This window comes from Globicephala melas, chromosome 17 (genome assembly GCF_963455315.2).
Source record: "Globicephala melas chromosome 17, mGloMel1.2, whole genome shotgun sequence".
Taxonomy (NCBI): domain Eukaryota; kingdom Metazoa; phylum Chordata; class Mammalia; order Artiodactyla; family Delphinidae; genus Globicephala; species Globicephala melas.
Window position 1 is genome coordinate 13,405,872 of NC_083330.1, and position 17,458 is coordinate 13,423,329.

Here is a 17,458-nt window from a genome sequence, read left to right on the forward strand (position 1 = left end):
TGAAAAGATGCTCAACATCACTAATCATTAGAGAAATGCAAATCAAAACTACGATGAGGTATCACCTCACACTGGTCAGAATGGCCATTATGAAAAAATCTAAAAATAATAAATGCTGGAAAGGGTGTGGTGAAAAGGGAACCCTCTTGCACTGTTGGTGGGAATGTAAATTGATACAACCACTATGGAAAACAGTATGGAGGTTCCTTAAAAAACTAAAAATAGAACTACCATATGACTCAGCAATCCCACTACTGGGCATATACCGTGAGAAAACCATAATTCAAAAAGAGACATGTACCACAGTGTTCATTGTAGCACTATTTACAATAGCCAGGACACGGAAGCAACCTAAGTGTCCATCGACAGATGAATGGATAAAGAAGATGTGGCACATACATACAAAGGAACATTACTCAGCCATAAAAAGAAATGAGATTGAGTTATTTGTAGTGATGTGGATGGCTCTAGAGCCTTTCATACAGAGTGAAGTAAGTCAGAAAAAGAAAAACAAATACCATTTGCTAACGTATATATATGGAATCTAAAGAAAAAAAATGGTACTGATGAACCTAGTTGCAGGGCAGGAATAAAGATGTAGACATAGAGAATGAACTTGAGGACACGAGGTGGGAGGGACAAGCTGCGGCAAAGTGAGAGTAGCATCGACATATATACACTACCGAATGTAAAATAGATAGCTAGTGGGAAGCAGCCGCATAGCACAGGGAGAGCAGCTCGGTGCTTTGCGATGACCTAGAGGGGTGGGATAGGGAGGGTGGGAGGGAGGCTCAAGAGGGAGGGCACATGGAGACATATGTATGCATACAGCTGTTTCACTTTGGTGTGCAACAGAAACCAACACCATACTGTGAAGCAATTATTCTCCAATAAAGATCTATTAAAAAAAAAAAAAAGAGCCAGGGATTCTTGGTGAAGAGGTTAATTCCCAGCTGAGACAGGAAAGATAAGCCTGGAGCATCTTGAGGTTCCAGAAAATAAACAGGTACTCAAAAATGATGGTGGTTCTATGAACAGGACACGAGAAGCAAACTGAAGGAGCTCCCGGCGTCCAAAACTGGAGCAATTTGAACAAAATGTTACTAATAATAAAAATGTTGGATTATAATCATAGGATAAAATAAATAGCCATGAATCCATACTGATTTAAATAAATACTTGAATACATAAATAGTTTGGGGAGAAGGGATAACTCTTCTTTACAGAAGCATTCCAGTTCACAAACACTACAGTGGTATTGATGCGGGCAAGAGGCACCAATAGAGGCTAAAATCAGTGAGCACAAGTTTGAAGAGAAGCAGGATGTGGGCATAGTCTCACAGTTTCTCTCACAACAGATTTATTAAGTACAAAAAGAAAGCTGGTGATTTACAGTGGAAAAATCTGGTGGACACAACCTTACCCAAGTGATGAGAGCTAATGTCACTGGTGACAAGACATCTGGACATTATATGATATGATGATGATCCGCCTCAGTGATATGATGCACTAAGAAGATACAGCATCACTTCTGTGATTTTCTTGCCCAAAATACAGATCTTCTATCTAATCATAAGGAGACATCTGGCAAACCCAAAATGAGAGACATTCTGCAAAACAATGACCAGTACTCATGCCCAGTATTAAGGTCATGAAAGACCAAGGAAGCCTGAGGAATTGTCCCAGATTGGAGGAGACCATGAAGATACAAAGACAAAATGCAGTGTGGGATCCTGGATTGGATTCTGGGATAGAAAAGGAGGACATTAGTGGAGGGAAATGAGGAAATGTGAATAAGACATGCAGCTTAGCTAATAGCATTTCCTGGTTTTGATCATCATACTGTGATTAAGTGAAGGGTTAAAATTAGAGGGAGTTTACCTGGTGGGTAAAGTATGTGACCTCTCTGTTCTGCTTGTAAACTTTTCTCTAAGTCTAAAATTACTTCAAAATAAAGAGGGTTTTTTAACTTCATAATTGCAGTTCCTAAATTTCTTCCCATCTGTTTTTTTGCCATACACACCCCCTTTTCCCTATTTGCTTTCCTTTATTTGGTCCATCTTGAGAGAATATACTCTTTTCTTTTTCTTTCTTTCTTTTCTCCTTTTCTTTCTTCCCTTCCCATCCATCAGCATTTAGTAGCAGGGAGAGGGTTTTGGGTTTTTTAAACCACTCTCCTCCATTTATACTCAGCCCCAAACCCGGGTGTTTGCTTCTATGTAGTAACTCATTCCCCTTAGGAACTGAACAATGAATATTTATGAACTTGACAGATTTGCAAAGACTTTTTCATTGCTAAAGCATTTTATCTTTGTACTATAAACTTTGAGGCAGAATTCTTACATTTCAGAGATCCACATGCATATGCCTCATCCAGAAATTGCTTTAAACTGTTTAAGGAAAGATTTTCTTGATAAATACTATGAAGTTTAAAATAGCTGAATATTCAGCTAAGGACAAAACAGGCTGTATGCATATGATAGAACTGTGATTTCTGTTCCAGGAAAGTGGGGACACAGAGCAGGTATTTCTAGTCTGCTCCTTTCCTGGTTTCAGTGTCTTAAATGTTAATTGCTTAAATATTTAATAAAGACATAGATGAGATAGTAAACAGGAAGCTGTCGTTTTACCTTACTTTGAAATGATTTAGATGGCTTTTGAAATAAGTATCAATCCTTTGAAACAATACATCAGTGTATTTTGATTCTTAAAAGCATTAATTCTGAAAATGCTCAGATGATGATTTCTTTCTCCTCATCCAGTCTCTCTTGATGTTAAATATGAATATATTGTTGCAGTCAGTACTCTACACTCACATGTTAATGGCATGTTAAATGGTTGCTAACACAATGTAGAGCTAAAAGTGACTGTCCTTACTTCTTTCAGGGAGCAAGGGTTCAGAACACAGCAAAGAATTTGGGAGTCAGGGACCGGACCCCACAGTCTGCTCCGAGGTGAGTGATTCCCCATGTCTACTCTTTCCCAGAGGACTTGCCACCATTTCCCAGACAGCGTCACTTACAGCTAATGCAACGACCCCAGGATACACCCAGTGTAGTACTGAATATACTCATGGAAGTCAGCCTTGTAAGCATTCGGTGGCAAAACGTGATTAGGCTTAAATGCTCTCAGATTAAATGAAATTTTAGGTGAAGCAAACTTAGAGGTAACATTATCAACATGATTCTATTTTTCAAGTTCCTTCCTGAATTCAAAAACAAAACTCCACACAAGCACTACTGAAATCTGTATTCCAACTGTGCCCAACCACCAAGATGCCATTGCCATTTATACTTCTCTGATCGCATGTGCTGTTCCCTCTGGCATGATCACCTGTCCCATCTGTGTCTGTATGAAAAACTGCTACATAAGCGCAAAACCCAACTTAGGGACCATTTTCTCCTTGAAGCTTTGGTTGAGTTTTCTTCCTCTCTGTGTTCCCTTAGCATCTTGTATACTGATCCATTATAGCCTTGATGTGTTGCAGGGTATCATTCCATGTCTCTCTGCCTAACCTGAATAAGAATGCTTTAGAGGCAGGGAATATTCTTTTTGTGCCAACATAGAATATTTGAACTGATTTCAAGAATGCATGAATGAATGAATGCAAGAGCTTTTGGTTCGTTATTCTACCAGATGTTCACAGTGCATGTATCATCATAAGAAAGGACTGTAATCCACCTTTAAAATAAATAAACATGGGAACAGCCGTCAAAGATTTGACTTCCCTGGTGACATTAGTGTAGGCAGCCGTCTATCTTGAAGTAGGGCAAAGTTAAATAATTTCTTTTACATTTGGTTGTTTTTCTACATTTGCATTTTAACAAAAAGTAGCCCCCTCCAAGCACTGTCACAGATGAGACACTCTTTGTTTCTATTTACAAAGCAACTACCAGAGTGAGATGACTGCAGCACTTATGAAGTTCTATTTCATTCTGAAAAACTATGTGGGCCGTGAAAGTACTTGCAAAAGGGAAAACATTTTCCCCCTGAAAGTAGATGGAGTGCTCATATTCTAATCGCATTGATTTTCAGTGCCGGCTCCTAACTCTCTTTAATCCTCAAGTCTTGCTAATGTTATCTTTCATAGTTGATGAGATTAGAATCTAAGACTTTCTGTTGCTAAGAATCATTTCACATAGGCAATCTCTCTCCAGCACCTTAGCAGTCATGGTATATTTGGGTAATAAACCCAGTGAAGCTTTAAAATTCCAATAAGAAAACAATATAATGGCTCAGCGAGGTCTTCTTAGCTGGAGCTTATAAACACTAATAAACAGTGGGGATGAGACGTAAGCATCCTGATCAATAAACCAATGTGCAAGCTCAACGTGAGAAAAGAAACTGATGAGCTCACTTTGTTTTTTATTGGGTTGCGTTTCAAACACTTGAAACACAATAAAACCTGCCAGTTCTAAAGTTGCCATATTTTACAAGGGGGTAACAGCCCTGAGAGAGAAATCTAGAGTAATTTTTCAATTTTAGTTATGCCTTCATTCATTCTACAAACATTTCTAGAGGACCTAAGAAATGAAAAGCATTCTGCTATGCCCCATGGAGAATGTAAGCATGAGACAGAAATCGTTCCGGCCCTCAAGGAACTTTCAGTTAAAGAGGGATGAGTGAAACACAGCCACAAGAAGAGGGAGAAAGTGAGAAACACTCTGTGAGGGTGCAGAGAGGATGCTAAGAACCACAGAGCATCTATCCCTCCCATCTGGCAACCAGGACTCGTGTCCCAAAGAGAGCAAAGTGAAGAACACATCTGTCTCTCAAGGCCAGGCCCTCCAAGGCAAGACTCGGGTAATGTTTCTGGAAACATCTTCATGGAGATAAAGTTTGCTGTCTCTGACTGACAGTATTTGACTCATATCCCCAACGAATCTCTATTATAGTTTTCCTTTCTCCATTCACTGCCTTTCATTTTTAAAAAATTCACTCAGCAAACATATATTGAATTTCTGCTGTGTGTTTGTAGATATCAGGCACTTTGATAAAGGCTAAGGATAAAGACATAATCCCCTCTACCAGTCAGTGAGGTGTCACAGAGCAACAACTGAATAAAATGAAACTAGTATACAGTGTGTGTGTGTGATAAGAACCATGACAGTGCAGCCACTATGAAAAACAGTATGGAGGTTCCTTAAAAAACTGAAGTTGAACTACCATATGATCCAGCAATTTCACTGCTGGGCATGTATCTGGAAAAAACGAAAACACTAATTCGAAAAGATATATGCACCCCAATGTTCATAGCAGCAGTGTTTACAATAGCAAGACATGGAATCAACCCATGCCCATCAACAGACAAACTGACTTAAGAAGATGTGGTATATGTGTGTGTGTGTGTATACATACACACACACACACACACACACACACACACACACACACACTGGAATATTACTCAGCCATAAAAAAGAATGAAATTCTGCCATTTGCAACCATGTGGGTGGACCTAGAGAATATTATGCTGAGTGAAATTAGTCATACAGAGAAAGACAAAGACTATGTGATATCACTTATATGTGGAATTTAAAAAATAATACAAATGAATATGTATATAAAACAGAATGAGACTCGCAGACATAGAAAACAAACTTGTGGCTACCAAAGAGGAGAGGGAAGAGGGAGGGACAAATTAGACATACAGGATAATAGATACAAATACTATATATAAAATAGATAAACAACAAGGATTTATTGTATAGCACAGGGAACTTGTAATAACCTATCTTGTAATCTTGTAATAACCTATAATGGAATAAATCCACAAAAATACTGAATCACTGTGCTCTACACCTTAAACTAACACAGTACTGTAAAGCAACTGTACTTCAATTTAAAAAAAAGAACCATCACAGGAATGGCACAGATTGCCATGGGAACACAGAGAAGGGGCACATAACTCAGCCTAAGGATGGAGGGGAGAGGTTGCAGAGTATTCCTTCCCCAGTCAGCATGGTAATCAATGTCTTCCTCAGCTGATGCAGTGACACCAATGCCTAGAGAACACGTCCCGTTCTGAGAACTACACCTAGATCTCTATGACTGACGGTTGAATGTGATTTAAGAATGATGCAGGGTGAGGCTGGAGACATAGGCAGGGGCTGGATCAGGAAGGGACTTGTGCAAGATATTGAAGAGTCTTGATTTTAACTTGAAGACAATAAGGAGCCATTAATAAACAATCTTTCTGGAAGATTTGGATTTTAGAATTTATGTCTGGCAACATTAGGAGGAGCCATTTGGGGACAACTAAGACTGAAGGCAGCAGATGCTTTGGACACTAATTGGATGTAGGAGGCTAGTGAAAAGGAAGACTCTAGGAGGACCACCAAATCTCTGGCTTGGATGACAATGGTGAAAGGTTCTAGTCACTGAGATAGTAGATGGAGGAGAAAGAGCGTGCGTGGGAAAGATGATGAGCTTGACTTGGTGGGATGGCAGTAAAGTGCAGCTGGGCATCCATGTGGAGATGTTTTTGATACAAATGAGGTTCCTCCTCCTTGTAACTAGCATATATTGACTGGCCAGAACAATAAACATATCTTCACCAAGAACCAAATATGACATTCCAGATGTAACGGTGCACTGGTCTTATTTTCTATTGCATTACGCACTTAGGAAACTACTTGTGTAATGAAAATTTGATTTCCTTTATTTACATACTTGGGAGACAGCATATTGTAGTGGTTACAAGTGAAAAAAATGATTTGGGGTCCCGTTCCTGCCAGGTGACCTTATTTAGTCAGGTTATTTATCTTCTCTGAGACAGTTTTTGCCTTCTGTTAAATTGGGAGAATTGCCTTGGGTCAGAGTGTTATTGATAATTTAGCCTTGAATAGAGGCATTCACTTTGTGGTCTCCTTTAACACGGGTTTTATTTGTGCCATGTAGAAAGATGAAGGGCATGATCTATAGACTGAAGTTGGAAAGTTCTGTTCTCTGCAGACTTAAATTTGGGCTCGAAATACCAGCTCCAGGATGGCTGCCTGAGCCCAAAAGGAAAAGGAGAAAGTGGACCCAGAAACAAACGTTTTTTGTGCAGGGCCCGATGTGCACGAGTGGGATGTGAATACGGCAGGGACTCCAAAATGCTGGGCAAAGTACTCCCGTGACCTAACTCTTTAGCTGACAAAAAGCAGATGCCTCAGCAGAGAGCAAAAGTCCAACTCGTACCTATCACATTTGACTTACAAACTTCATCTGCCTGTGCTCAATTCCCGAAGCCCCACCATTTCCGTGACAGATGTGTCTGAACTCAGATAACCCTGAGTTACTTCCAAGAAGCCTCCCCAAAAGCTGCATCTGCCCAGCTCTGCGGTACCCAGAGCTATTACTTTATTAGGTGATCACAGGGCGTAGCCTTTTCTCCAATTTGCGAGACAGATATTGCAAAGACTGCTCTACCCAGTGGCATTAGTTACGCTGTGTGAAAACATGCAGTGCAAGGTAATGGAAAGTGACGTCTTAGCCCAGATCTCAAGGCATAGGACATTTGCCACCCAGCTGACTGTTCCTGTTCTACGTAAGTCCACTGTGCCTTTTCACTCATTAAGCAGCACTTTCAGGGAAATAAAATGATAGAAATAAAAGAGGAAAAGAACTTTCCCATCATTCTATTATTCCAGCACTGGGAACGCAATTTGAAGCAACACCATATCCTTCAGCTGCAAGAGCAGCTTTTAAGAATATCAGCTCAGTTTAATGTATTCTTTTCTCCGGGAAGGATGAAATAAGTTTTCTGATGTGAGATGTCCTCATTTCAGCGTTCATTTTCTTCCATGGAGATGACATGTACAGTATTAACCACCTTCCAGACTCCAAAGGCGGTAACTTCTCTGTGTTTCCAGAGTAGGAAAGTTCATTTTGTTAACAAGGTTTCTAACTCGATATTAAATCCTTTTCATTCTCTCCCCTTTGATTTCGAATGACCATGGGATTAAATGTTGAAGGGAGAGGAAATTTATAATTTGATACATTTGTCAACAACTCATTTAAAGTGTGTTCAATTTCATCTGTAAAAGAGTGAGTCACCGCAGCAAGTCCTGGGTTTGGAGTGCTTTTAAAATGGAGCAAAGTTGAAATCTGCACCTTAAATTTTTAGATCATCAGACAAAGCTCTGAAGTAGGACCAGCGTGGCCGTGGGCATTTCTGAGGACTACAGGCTTACAACCAGCCACCTTAGATCAGCTTGTATTCTCTCAGGTTCTGCCTTAATAGTGGGTGTGCCCTGGGTATTACCGTTGCAGTGGTTATATCCCCCTTTATTTGAGTTCTGGAGTTAGGATTCAACCATTCAGAAAAACGTGGACCACTAGAACTTGTATAATCCTACTAGTTCAGTCCCCTGAGCTTTGCCTTCATGCTGTATGGTTTCAAAACACTAGACCTGCGATGCAAAGAGAGAGCATCTTGGAGTATCTCTGCCAGTTCCTATGGATTCCTTAGTCCACTTGAATCTCCACCTGATTCTATTGGCAGATGAGTGACAGTGTGGGCAGAGCTGGACAGGTATTCCTTAGGAAACACCAGCTAATCGTGCCTTGATATTCAGGCCTCATGACTGTGCCACATCAGCCTAGCCATGACCAGCTGCCAGCGCCCCCAGGATGGCACAGAAGGAAGCAAATTTCTAAGACAAGTCAGAAAATCAGTAACCCGTAAGAGGTAGATGCTGTCTTGCTACAAGATAATCGTGATAGACATGATGGTAATTATCTCCTAGAATTCGGAGAGTCACTTTTGCTACCAGCAAGGTGAGCAGCCTGGGTTGGCAGCACTGCAACAGAAGCAGCTGGTGTAAAAACGGCAGCATCAATAGGCATCTAGATGTGCAAAGAGACGTTGGTGTTTTGTAATAACAGAACCGGAATTTTGGAGTTTGCTAACGCACAGGCAGTTTTTAGTGAAATTGGTGACATGATCGTGACTGACTCCCAAACCAAGAAATTATTGTCAATGTATTTGTTAAACAAATAAAAACATGTCAAGCAATGTCAATATGCCGGGCTGTTGTCACACCTTCCCATGCCTTTTGTAGGCTGTACAAGCTGTGCGAGCCTCCTCCCCCAGCTGGAGAAGAATGAGGAGACTCTCCAAGGGACCAGGCAAGCAGAAGCTTCTGAACACTGGACTAGACAAAGGATGTGCTGGCTAAACGTTCTCCACTCAACATAAAAAAATGGATTTTCTTCTCTTGGTCTTTCATCATGGTGTAAATAACTAATGTTCAGCTTACACTTAGATATTTGTGCTGGAAATGGATGGAAGTCCATTCAGACAACTCAGCTTCACAAACCGATCTTTCATGTGTGTTAACGTGAACGATCCATCCCTGGAGATTACATAAAAAAATATCAGAGATAAAACGTTAACCATTGTGCCTCCTTTCCCATTTAGTAAAATTATTGTGTTTTCTTTCCTCTTCTCCAAATGGAGCACGTTATGTTGGATATTTCCGTTTGAAGAAGTCTGTTATTGAAGAAATGTGGTCACGCTTTCCAGATCATCACACAGAAATGTGACGGACAATAGAGACTGGGTGTCTTAGGTTTTCTGTCTCCCACTTGCATCTGAGAAAGTAGCTTGCGGGTGAAAGGTGAAGAGCATCCTTTACTCTTTCTAAGGGAGTGTTTCTCAGTAGAGGAGAAGAGAGCTCATTGAGGTCTCCAGCAAGACCTTCTTCCAGCTGCTTTCAGGGACCCTTTATGCTCGTGGACAGTTCCAGGGAACCATGCTGTCCTTGGCCTCTGAAGTGGGCGTGGCTTCCTTGGGCGATGCGTCCTGATGCTGTGCCGTAGGTGTCCAGGAGATGGGGAGAGGCAGGGATGGGGGAGGGTTGGAAGGAAGACTAGGGTGAAGGAGGGAAAAATAAGCTTATTTAAAAAGTCAACCTTTAAATTTGAAAGATACCTAAAGCTCTTATTTTATTAAAGGCTTTCATATGAGATGTCAGACTCCTAAAAGAATACACCATGCTGAATGTTTTTCTATCAAGGTAATATATATATAAGATGAGAAAATAAAGCTTTATTTGTTGAACTTTAAAAGGACTGTTAGAGACCTTGATAATTTATGAAAGTACAAGGTGTATTCTATTTTCATGCTAAAGTTTACATAATGTTTATCCTTTCTACATTGATAAAATAACATTTTTTTTAGCATAATGAATATAGTAATATTGATTTTAAATCTGTAATTTTCAAAACAATTATGCCCTTACTGTGATTGTGATACTTAGGTGGATTTAGATTAATTGCTTATGTGAAATGCTTTTCATAACTAAAGTATATACAAACCATTATGAAATTTTAATTTATGAAATTTGATAATAGTTTTCAAACACTTATTAAAAAAACTTTCATCACTAGCAGTTGTGTATTGAATCACAGAAATACTGTGTTGCCTATACATGAGGCCTTTATATACTGGTCAAATTAATAATAAATGTTATTCAGCACAGAAGCACTTAAGACTTTTATGCTAAGTACACATCTATAATGAAAAATAAACCAACATCAGAGATTTCAGAGAAAAAGTTGAACACTTTGAATTTAATGAAGATATGACCTTAATATAAATATCTACATGAAACATATTCTTCACTTTCAGGAGTTTAACATTCTTGATACTATTGCAAGTGACCCTGAAGGTCCATGAAATTAGTAAATTGTGATTTTCCTGTACTGAAATTTTGATGACATTTAACACAGGGCTAATGAGTGAGTAAAACTGATTACCTAGCAAGTACTTTTCATGTTGTCATTACTGTTTTCTAATCACTACCCTAGAAGTAGTGTTCCTTAGTAGAGGCATGAAGAGATCACTTAAACATTTCAGTCGTACTTTGCTGTTTCATCGGGGAAAACCATCTGCTATTGTAGTATTTACAAATTAGCATATTTTAAGATCAAATCTCTATGTAATAGGGTTACTTAATATTGTTTTAAGGGTTAAACATGGTGTAAGTGTACAATCTTATCAGAGTGCTTGGCACTTATTAAAATCTCAGAAGTTAGTGATGACTTATATTACCATCAGTCACTGTGATTTTTGATTGTAATAAAAACTGTAGCTAAAACCTAAGTAATTTCTACCTGCCAAGCAATACCTCCAGGTGCTTCACCCATACTTTGTTGTTATTGCTTCATTAATCCTAATGGTGATCTGAGGTGATATTCTTTGCATCACCCCCATTTTACCGTTGAGGAAGTAAAGCAAAGAATAGTCCAGTGACTTGCCCAAGATCACATGGCTGACAAGTGGTAGAAGCAGGATTTGAACCCAGGAAGTCTGTCTTCTTAATACATTGTGCTGCTTTTCCTTATTCATATAGGAAATGTAATATTGCCAATTATTTGTTAGTAAAGTTGGAGTTATGTGTGGTGTGGGCCATTAAACTATACATCTTATACTGAGAAAAAAGTGAATTGAAATGTGTAAAATGCCTTTAATATATGAAAACCATAGGATTCCCTGGACATTTTACCATTCTGGATACACATTATGAGGTAACCCAATGCTGTTGCAATCTGAAAAAACATGATATATCCCTCATAATTGAAGATAACAGTTTTAGATATGCTTTGAAAGTCTGGAATAGTACATTATATAAAATTTGACTATGATTCCAAAACAGTGATAACAGTAAAAAATGTCAAATGAGTGAATTAATAAAGACAACTCTTCAGCACCATGATGTACCTCTGTGTGACGTCGGACATTTAACTGCCCTTGAGTTTTTAGATGAGAGCGGGTATGTTCAGGGTGGTATGACCATAGACTGGCCTTGAGTTTTTAGATGAGATCGGGTATGTTCAGGGTGGTATGACCATAGACTGGCCTTGAGTTTTTAGAATGGGTTTACCTCAATGCTCACATACTCCTCTGCAAGCAGTGTACCTTTAAACATTACAAAAGCCTGCTAACAGTTATTCCAAGTTCTGATGACTTTGAAGTTCTGAGTTTGGACATCTGCCTCTCTCCACCTAAAAGGGAAGGTCACACCTAGAAATTTTGGTTCTTAATATGGGACTGATTCATAAATACTTGTTAACTAGTCATTCATGGTCAATAAATCTTAAACATTCCATCATATCTTATAAAGTTTTCTCATTAAGTATTACAAAATTTAATATATTATTGAAAGTGTGAGTAATTTGAAGAGACTAGAATTTTACATCTACTTTCATTACATTTAACAAGAAAGAAAGAAAGAGGGAAGAAAGGAAGGAAGGAAGGAGGGAAAGAGAAAGAAAAAGAAAGGAAGGAAGAGAGAAAGAAACATGGAGGAAGGAAGGAAGGGAGGAACTTTTGTACTAGTTTTACTTATATTGGATATGTAATTTTGAATTTAGAGTATAAGCTTTGTTTTATGAACTAATATCCCCATTTTGGAAGTCTCACACTATTTTCTGTCTTTTCAAATCATATTCTACCAGTGGCTTAGATTCACTGTGTGTTCAGTGGCCACTGTTATTGCAGCAACAATGTTCAATTTAAAAGTAGGTTAATTTCTCATGATACTATAATACATATGACATTATATTGATATTGGTTCTGACTCTACTAATTTAAATTTTGTGATAGTTAAATTCAGAATGAAATGATACTGACCTTGGCACTAACTGTAAAAGCCAAGAAAATGAATGGGTAAAAAAATCCCTAGGGGATATTAACTCACTTAAGAAACCAAACTACTTTCAACCCTTTGGACACATTTTAACAGCAAAACTAATGTTTATTGACTTGGAAGCATTCAGTTGAGTTAGTTACTCTATGTATTTGAAAATAATAAATTTGCAATTAGAACACCAAAGTATTCTTTCGTTAGTTCACGTAGATCTTTTCCTGTGTAGCATGATTTAGTGCAGAATAGAGGGCATACTTTTATTCATCTATATTTTCAGTAAAACATAAGATTGAAATTTAAAATGATCTTAATTTAAGTCATCTTTTACATTTTACTTTAAAGGTCATTTTTAGATTTTCTTCACTAGCTGTATTTAGTAATAATGAAACTAACCTTTATCATGTGACTAAATTGCTTCTGAATTTTCAAAAACTATGTTTCATTTTTAAGTGAATTATCGTACAAAATTATACCTCAATTACTTTCCCAAAGTGAGTAGTAGTTATTTCATTAACATGTATATATATTAACATTAACCAGTTTGCCAAATGAATTGTCAGTTGCCCTGCATAAACATGAAAGCAAAAGCTTTGGAAACGATTTAGAATGATCTGAACCTCGATTAAGAAAAATATTCTGAACTTTATCAACTTTTTTGAAGGGTTAGGGATGAGCCTCAGAAAAGTTTCACCCTTGATGAAGCAGATGAGGTGGGGTAAAGTTCCAGCAGGCATCTGAGCCAGGAGTGGGCTTAGGCTGGTTCCTTTTACATACAGTGGCCATAACCTTTGTAGGTGCTGTGATTCCATAATAGTTATCATGGTTAGTCTTTTGTTTTCAAAATTTTTACTACGTAAAAGCTTTGCTTTTAACAGTGATCTCAGCGTTCATATTGCCAAGCTGTGCTATGCAGACACATGGCCTACTTCACTCAGGATAGCTTGCTTCTCTCACTGAGAAGAGATGTCTGAAGTCTACTAGGTGTACTAAGAGATATATATATATACACACACACACATATATTTATAATGTTTTGTTTTTACGGTAATACATTATAAAACTTACTTAGATTCTTCTGTCTTATTTTGTATGAACTATATAGTTGTTCAATATGTTGAATGTCTGTCTAAATATGCCGTAAGCATACCTGGTAGGCCATCTTTTGATCACTGGCACTAGTTTACTGCTCCATCTGGAGTCTATTGACCTGGCTTTGCCGTCAGAAGAAGTAGCCAATTATGAACAAAATTGTTGAATTCTTACATGATAGTTCTAGTTTGAATAGCTAATTTGGGGTGCAAACAACAGAATAAATGTTATCCACTCATGTGTTCATTCAACAAACGTGTTTGAGAATTCACTTTGTAAAAGGCACAGCCAGTGGGCCTCATTTATGTGTTGCGTGTATTTGGTTCAAAAATCTTAACAGTATCTCCGCTGTGTTAATCTCCTCTGTGTCTTTTACTTGGAATGATATTATTTGTAACACAAACCTATTCTAATACCATGTATGTATATATACTGTGTGAAGTCAAGAATGCTAAGTAAGTAAAATGCCCTAGAAAAAGTACATTTGAATTTGAGTATCTAATGCCTCAAGCAAATTTACTAGAGTTTCAGATGAATATATATTTTTGTAACTGCCAAGTAAATGAGTAGAACATAGCTTTTTGTTTAAAAAATATTTTTATAAGTATTCATTTACCCAGTATTCATTATTTTCAACATTAAAATATCAAATTTGTTCTATAAATAGTGATTCTTTTGAATATATTCATATTTAACATTGTATAACACCCAAACTGTAATGACAATTTCATCCAAATATATTATTATAGTAGTCTGTTTTTCCTTTGTAAAATATACATGTAACATAGTTTCAATCACTCAGTATTTTGTGTGTGTTAAAATGATCAAGTGTATTGTGTATTTTATATCATTTATTTTTGTCGGCATAAAAAGACTAGAACAGTGACATTGTATCATACATGTCAAAAATAATAAAGAGAAATCTAGTATGACCATCTCAGTTTCTATCCATTTAAATTTAACTAATTTCTATTATGTTCTCACCTGTTTAGGAGACACAAATATCCATGAAACAGAGCTTTTCACCCTTTAAGAATTCACAAGCTCAGTAGAAGAAATTTGATAAACATGTGAAACAAGTCTACAAATATGACCCAAGGTGAGTTGTAGAGACAGTGACTGTTAGAAAAAGAAGCTAACTATGAGCAGGAAAGCTTCATGGAAGATAGGAGACTGTGTGTTCCCTGAATTAACTAGCCAATCTACCAGGGTTTATTCAGTACCTGTTATGGATAAGCTCCTAGCCTAGTTGCATAATATATGCAATTATAAATGCATATAATTCCCAAACTCTGCAGTTAAAGAACTTGGTATATATTGATGATTAACGCAGTGCACAAACCAAAATTGTAACTACCAACAGAAGGCAGTACACACTAATACAAAATGAGAGGTAAGACAATGAAAAATGGGTACTATAGAAATTCGAGGAATTTATCAATAGATTCAATCCAACATCTCTTTATGGGACACCTAGGAATTACTTATCAGGTACTGAGCTAAGCTGGCTATTTAATCCATATATGGATTAAATATATATAGCTATTGCACATGTGGAGTTTACTGTCTAGAAGGGGAAGACTGACAAAAAAATACAGAAATAATGAGAGATGGCTAGGTCAGCTTTCAGCATGTGTAAGATTAAGCAATGGAAGAAGGGAATGCAACCTTTTTAACAAAAACATCATGCATACAGGCGAGATGCAAATGTGCCAGATATTTTGGTGAGTTGGTGAGTAGATCAGTTTGGATAGAGGATTAAGATTTGTGAATGTGGTAACTAATGACGTTGAGCTTTTATCCTGTGTTTTTGGCTATTAATATAATGATTTTTAGGAACTGTCTGTTTAGATGCTTGCACATTTTTACTGAGTTTTTTGCTTTTTATTATTGCTTTATAAAGTTCTTTATATACCAAAAATCAAAACAAAAAAGGATTTGTGAATGGAATTTGATAGGGATTGCATTGAATTCCATAGATTGCCTTGGATTGTATAGTCATTTTAACAATACTGATTATTCCAATCCAAGAACACGGTATATCTTTCCATCTGTTTGTGTCATCTTCAGTTTCTTTCATCAGCGTCTTAACAGTTTTCAGAGTAAAGGTCTTTTGCCTCCTTAGGTAGGTTTATTCCTTGGTATAGTATTCTTTTTGTTGCAATGGTAAATGGGATTGTTTCCTTAATTTCTCTTTCTGATCTTTTGTTGTTAGTGTATAAAACTGCAGCAGATTTATGTGCATTAATTTTGTACCCTGCAACTTTACTGAAATCATTGATGATCTCTAGTAGTTTTCTGGTAATGTCTTTAGGATTTTCTATGTATAGTATTGTGTCATCTGCAAAGAGTGATAGTTTCACTTTTTCTTTTCCAGTTTGGATTCCTTTTATTTCTTTTTCTTCTCTGATTGCTGTGGCTAGGACTTCCAAAACTATGTTGACTAAAAGTGGAGAGTGGGCATCCTTGTCTTGTTCCTGATCTTAGAGGGAATGCTTTCAGCTTTTCACCCTTGAGTATGATGTTAGCTGTGGGTTTGTCATATATGGTCTTCAAAAATGTTGCAGTATGTTCCCTCTATACTCACTTTCTGGAGAGCTTTTAGTCATAAATGGATGTTGAATTTATCAAAAGCTTTTTCTGTATCTATTGAGATGATCATATGGTTTTTATTCTTCAGTTTGTTAATGTGGGGTATCACACGGATTGATTTGTGGATGTCAAAAAATCTGTATATCCCTGGGGTAAATCCCACTTGATCATGGTGTATGATCCTTTTACTGTATTCTTGGATTTGGTTTGCTAGTATTTTGTTGATTTTTGCATCTATGTTCATCAGTAATATTGGCCTTTAATTTTCTTTTTTCATGGCATCTTTGACTGGTTTTGGTATCAGTGTGATGGTGGCCTCATTTTTTCACAGAACTAGAACAAACTATTTTTTAATTTGTTTGGAAACACAAAAGACCCCAAGTAGCCAAAGCAATCTTGAGAAAAAAAAAAAATGGAGCTGGAGGAATCAGGCTCCCTAACTTGAGACTATACTACAAAGCTATAGTAATCAAGACAGTATGGTACTGGCACAAAAACAGAAATATAGATCAATGGAACAGGATAGAAAGCCCAGAAATAAACCCACACACCTATGATCGATTAATCTATGATAAAGGAGGCAAGAATATACAATGGAGAAAAGACAGCCTCTTCAGTAAGTGGTGCTGGGTAAATTGGACAACTACATGTAAAAGAATGAAATTAGAACATTCTCTAACACCATATACAAAAGTAAACTCGAATGAATGGATAAAGAAGATGTGGCACATATATACAATGGAATATTACTCAGCCATAAAAAGAAACGAAATTGAGCTATTTGTAATGAGGTGGATAGACCTAGAGTCTGTCATACAGAATGAAGTAAGTCAGAAAGAGAAAGGCAAATACCGTATGCTAACACTTATATGTGGAATTTAAGGGAAAAAAATATCATGAAGAACCTAGGGGTAAGACAGGAATAAAGACACAGACCTACTGGAGAATGGACTTGAGGATATGGGGAGGGGGAAGGGTGAGCTGTGACAGGGCGAGAGAGAGGCATGGACATATATACACTACGAAACGTAAGGTAGATAGCTAGTGGGAAGCAGCCACATGGCACAGGGATATCGGCTCAGTGCTTTGTGACCACCTGGAGGGGTGGGATAGGGAGGGTGAGAGGGAGGGAGACACAA

The 17,458-nt window shown here is 37.5% G+C and overlaps 1 protein-coding gene across 3 annotated transcripts in view; it reads left to right on the forward strand.

Annotated features, from left to right (window-relative positions):
* PREX2 (phosphatidylinositol-3,4,5-trisphosphate dependent Rac exchange factor 2) overlaps nt 1–14,684 on the forward strand; it is a 288,710-nt gene extending 274,026 nt beyond the window's left edge. For all 3 annotated transcript variants that reach the window (XM_060287422.2, XM_030859603.3, XM_060287423.1), the window contains exons 39-40: nt 2,887–2,954; nt 9,048–14,684. In XM_060287422.2, the coding sequence (XP_060143405.1) occupies nt 2,887–2,954; nt 9,048–9,093 (114 nt within the window). In that variant the 3' untranslated portion in view covers nt 9,094–14,684. The remainder of the gene's footprint in view (nt 1–2,886; nt 2,955–9,047) is intronic.
* Nucleotides 14,685–17,458: the final 2,774 nt, after the last annotated feature.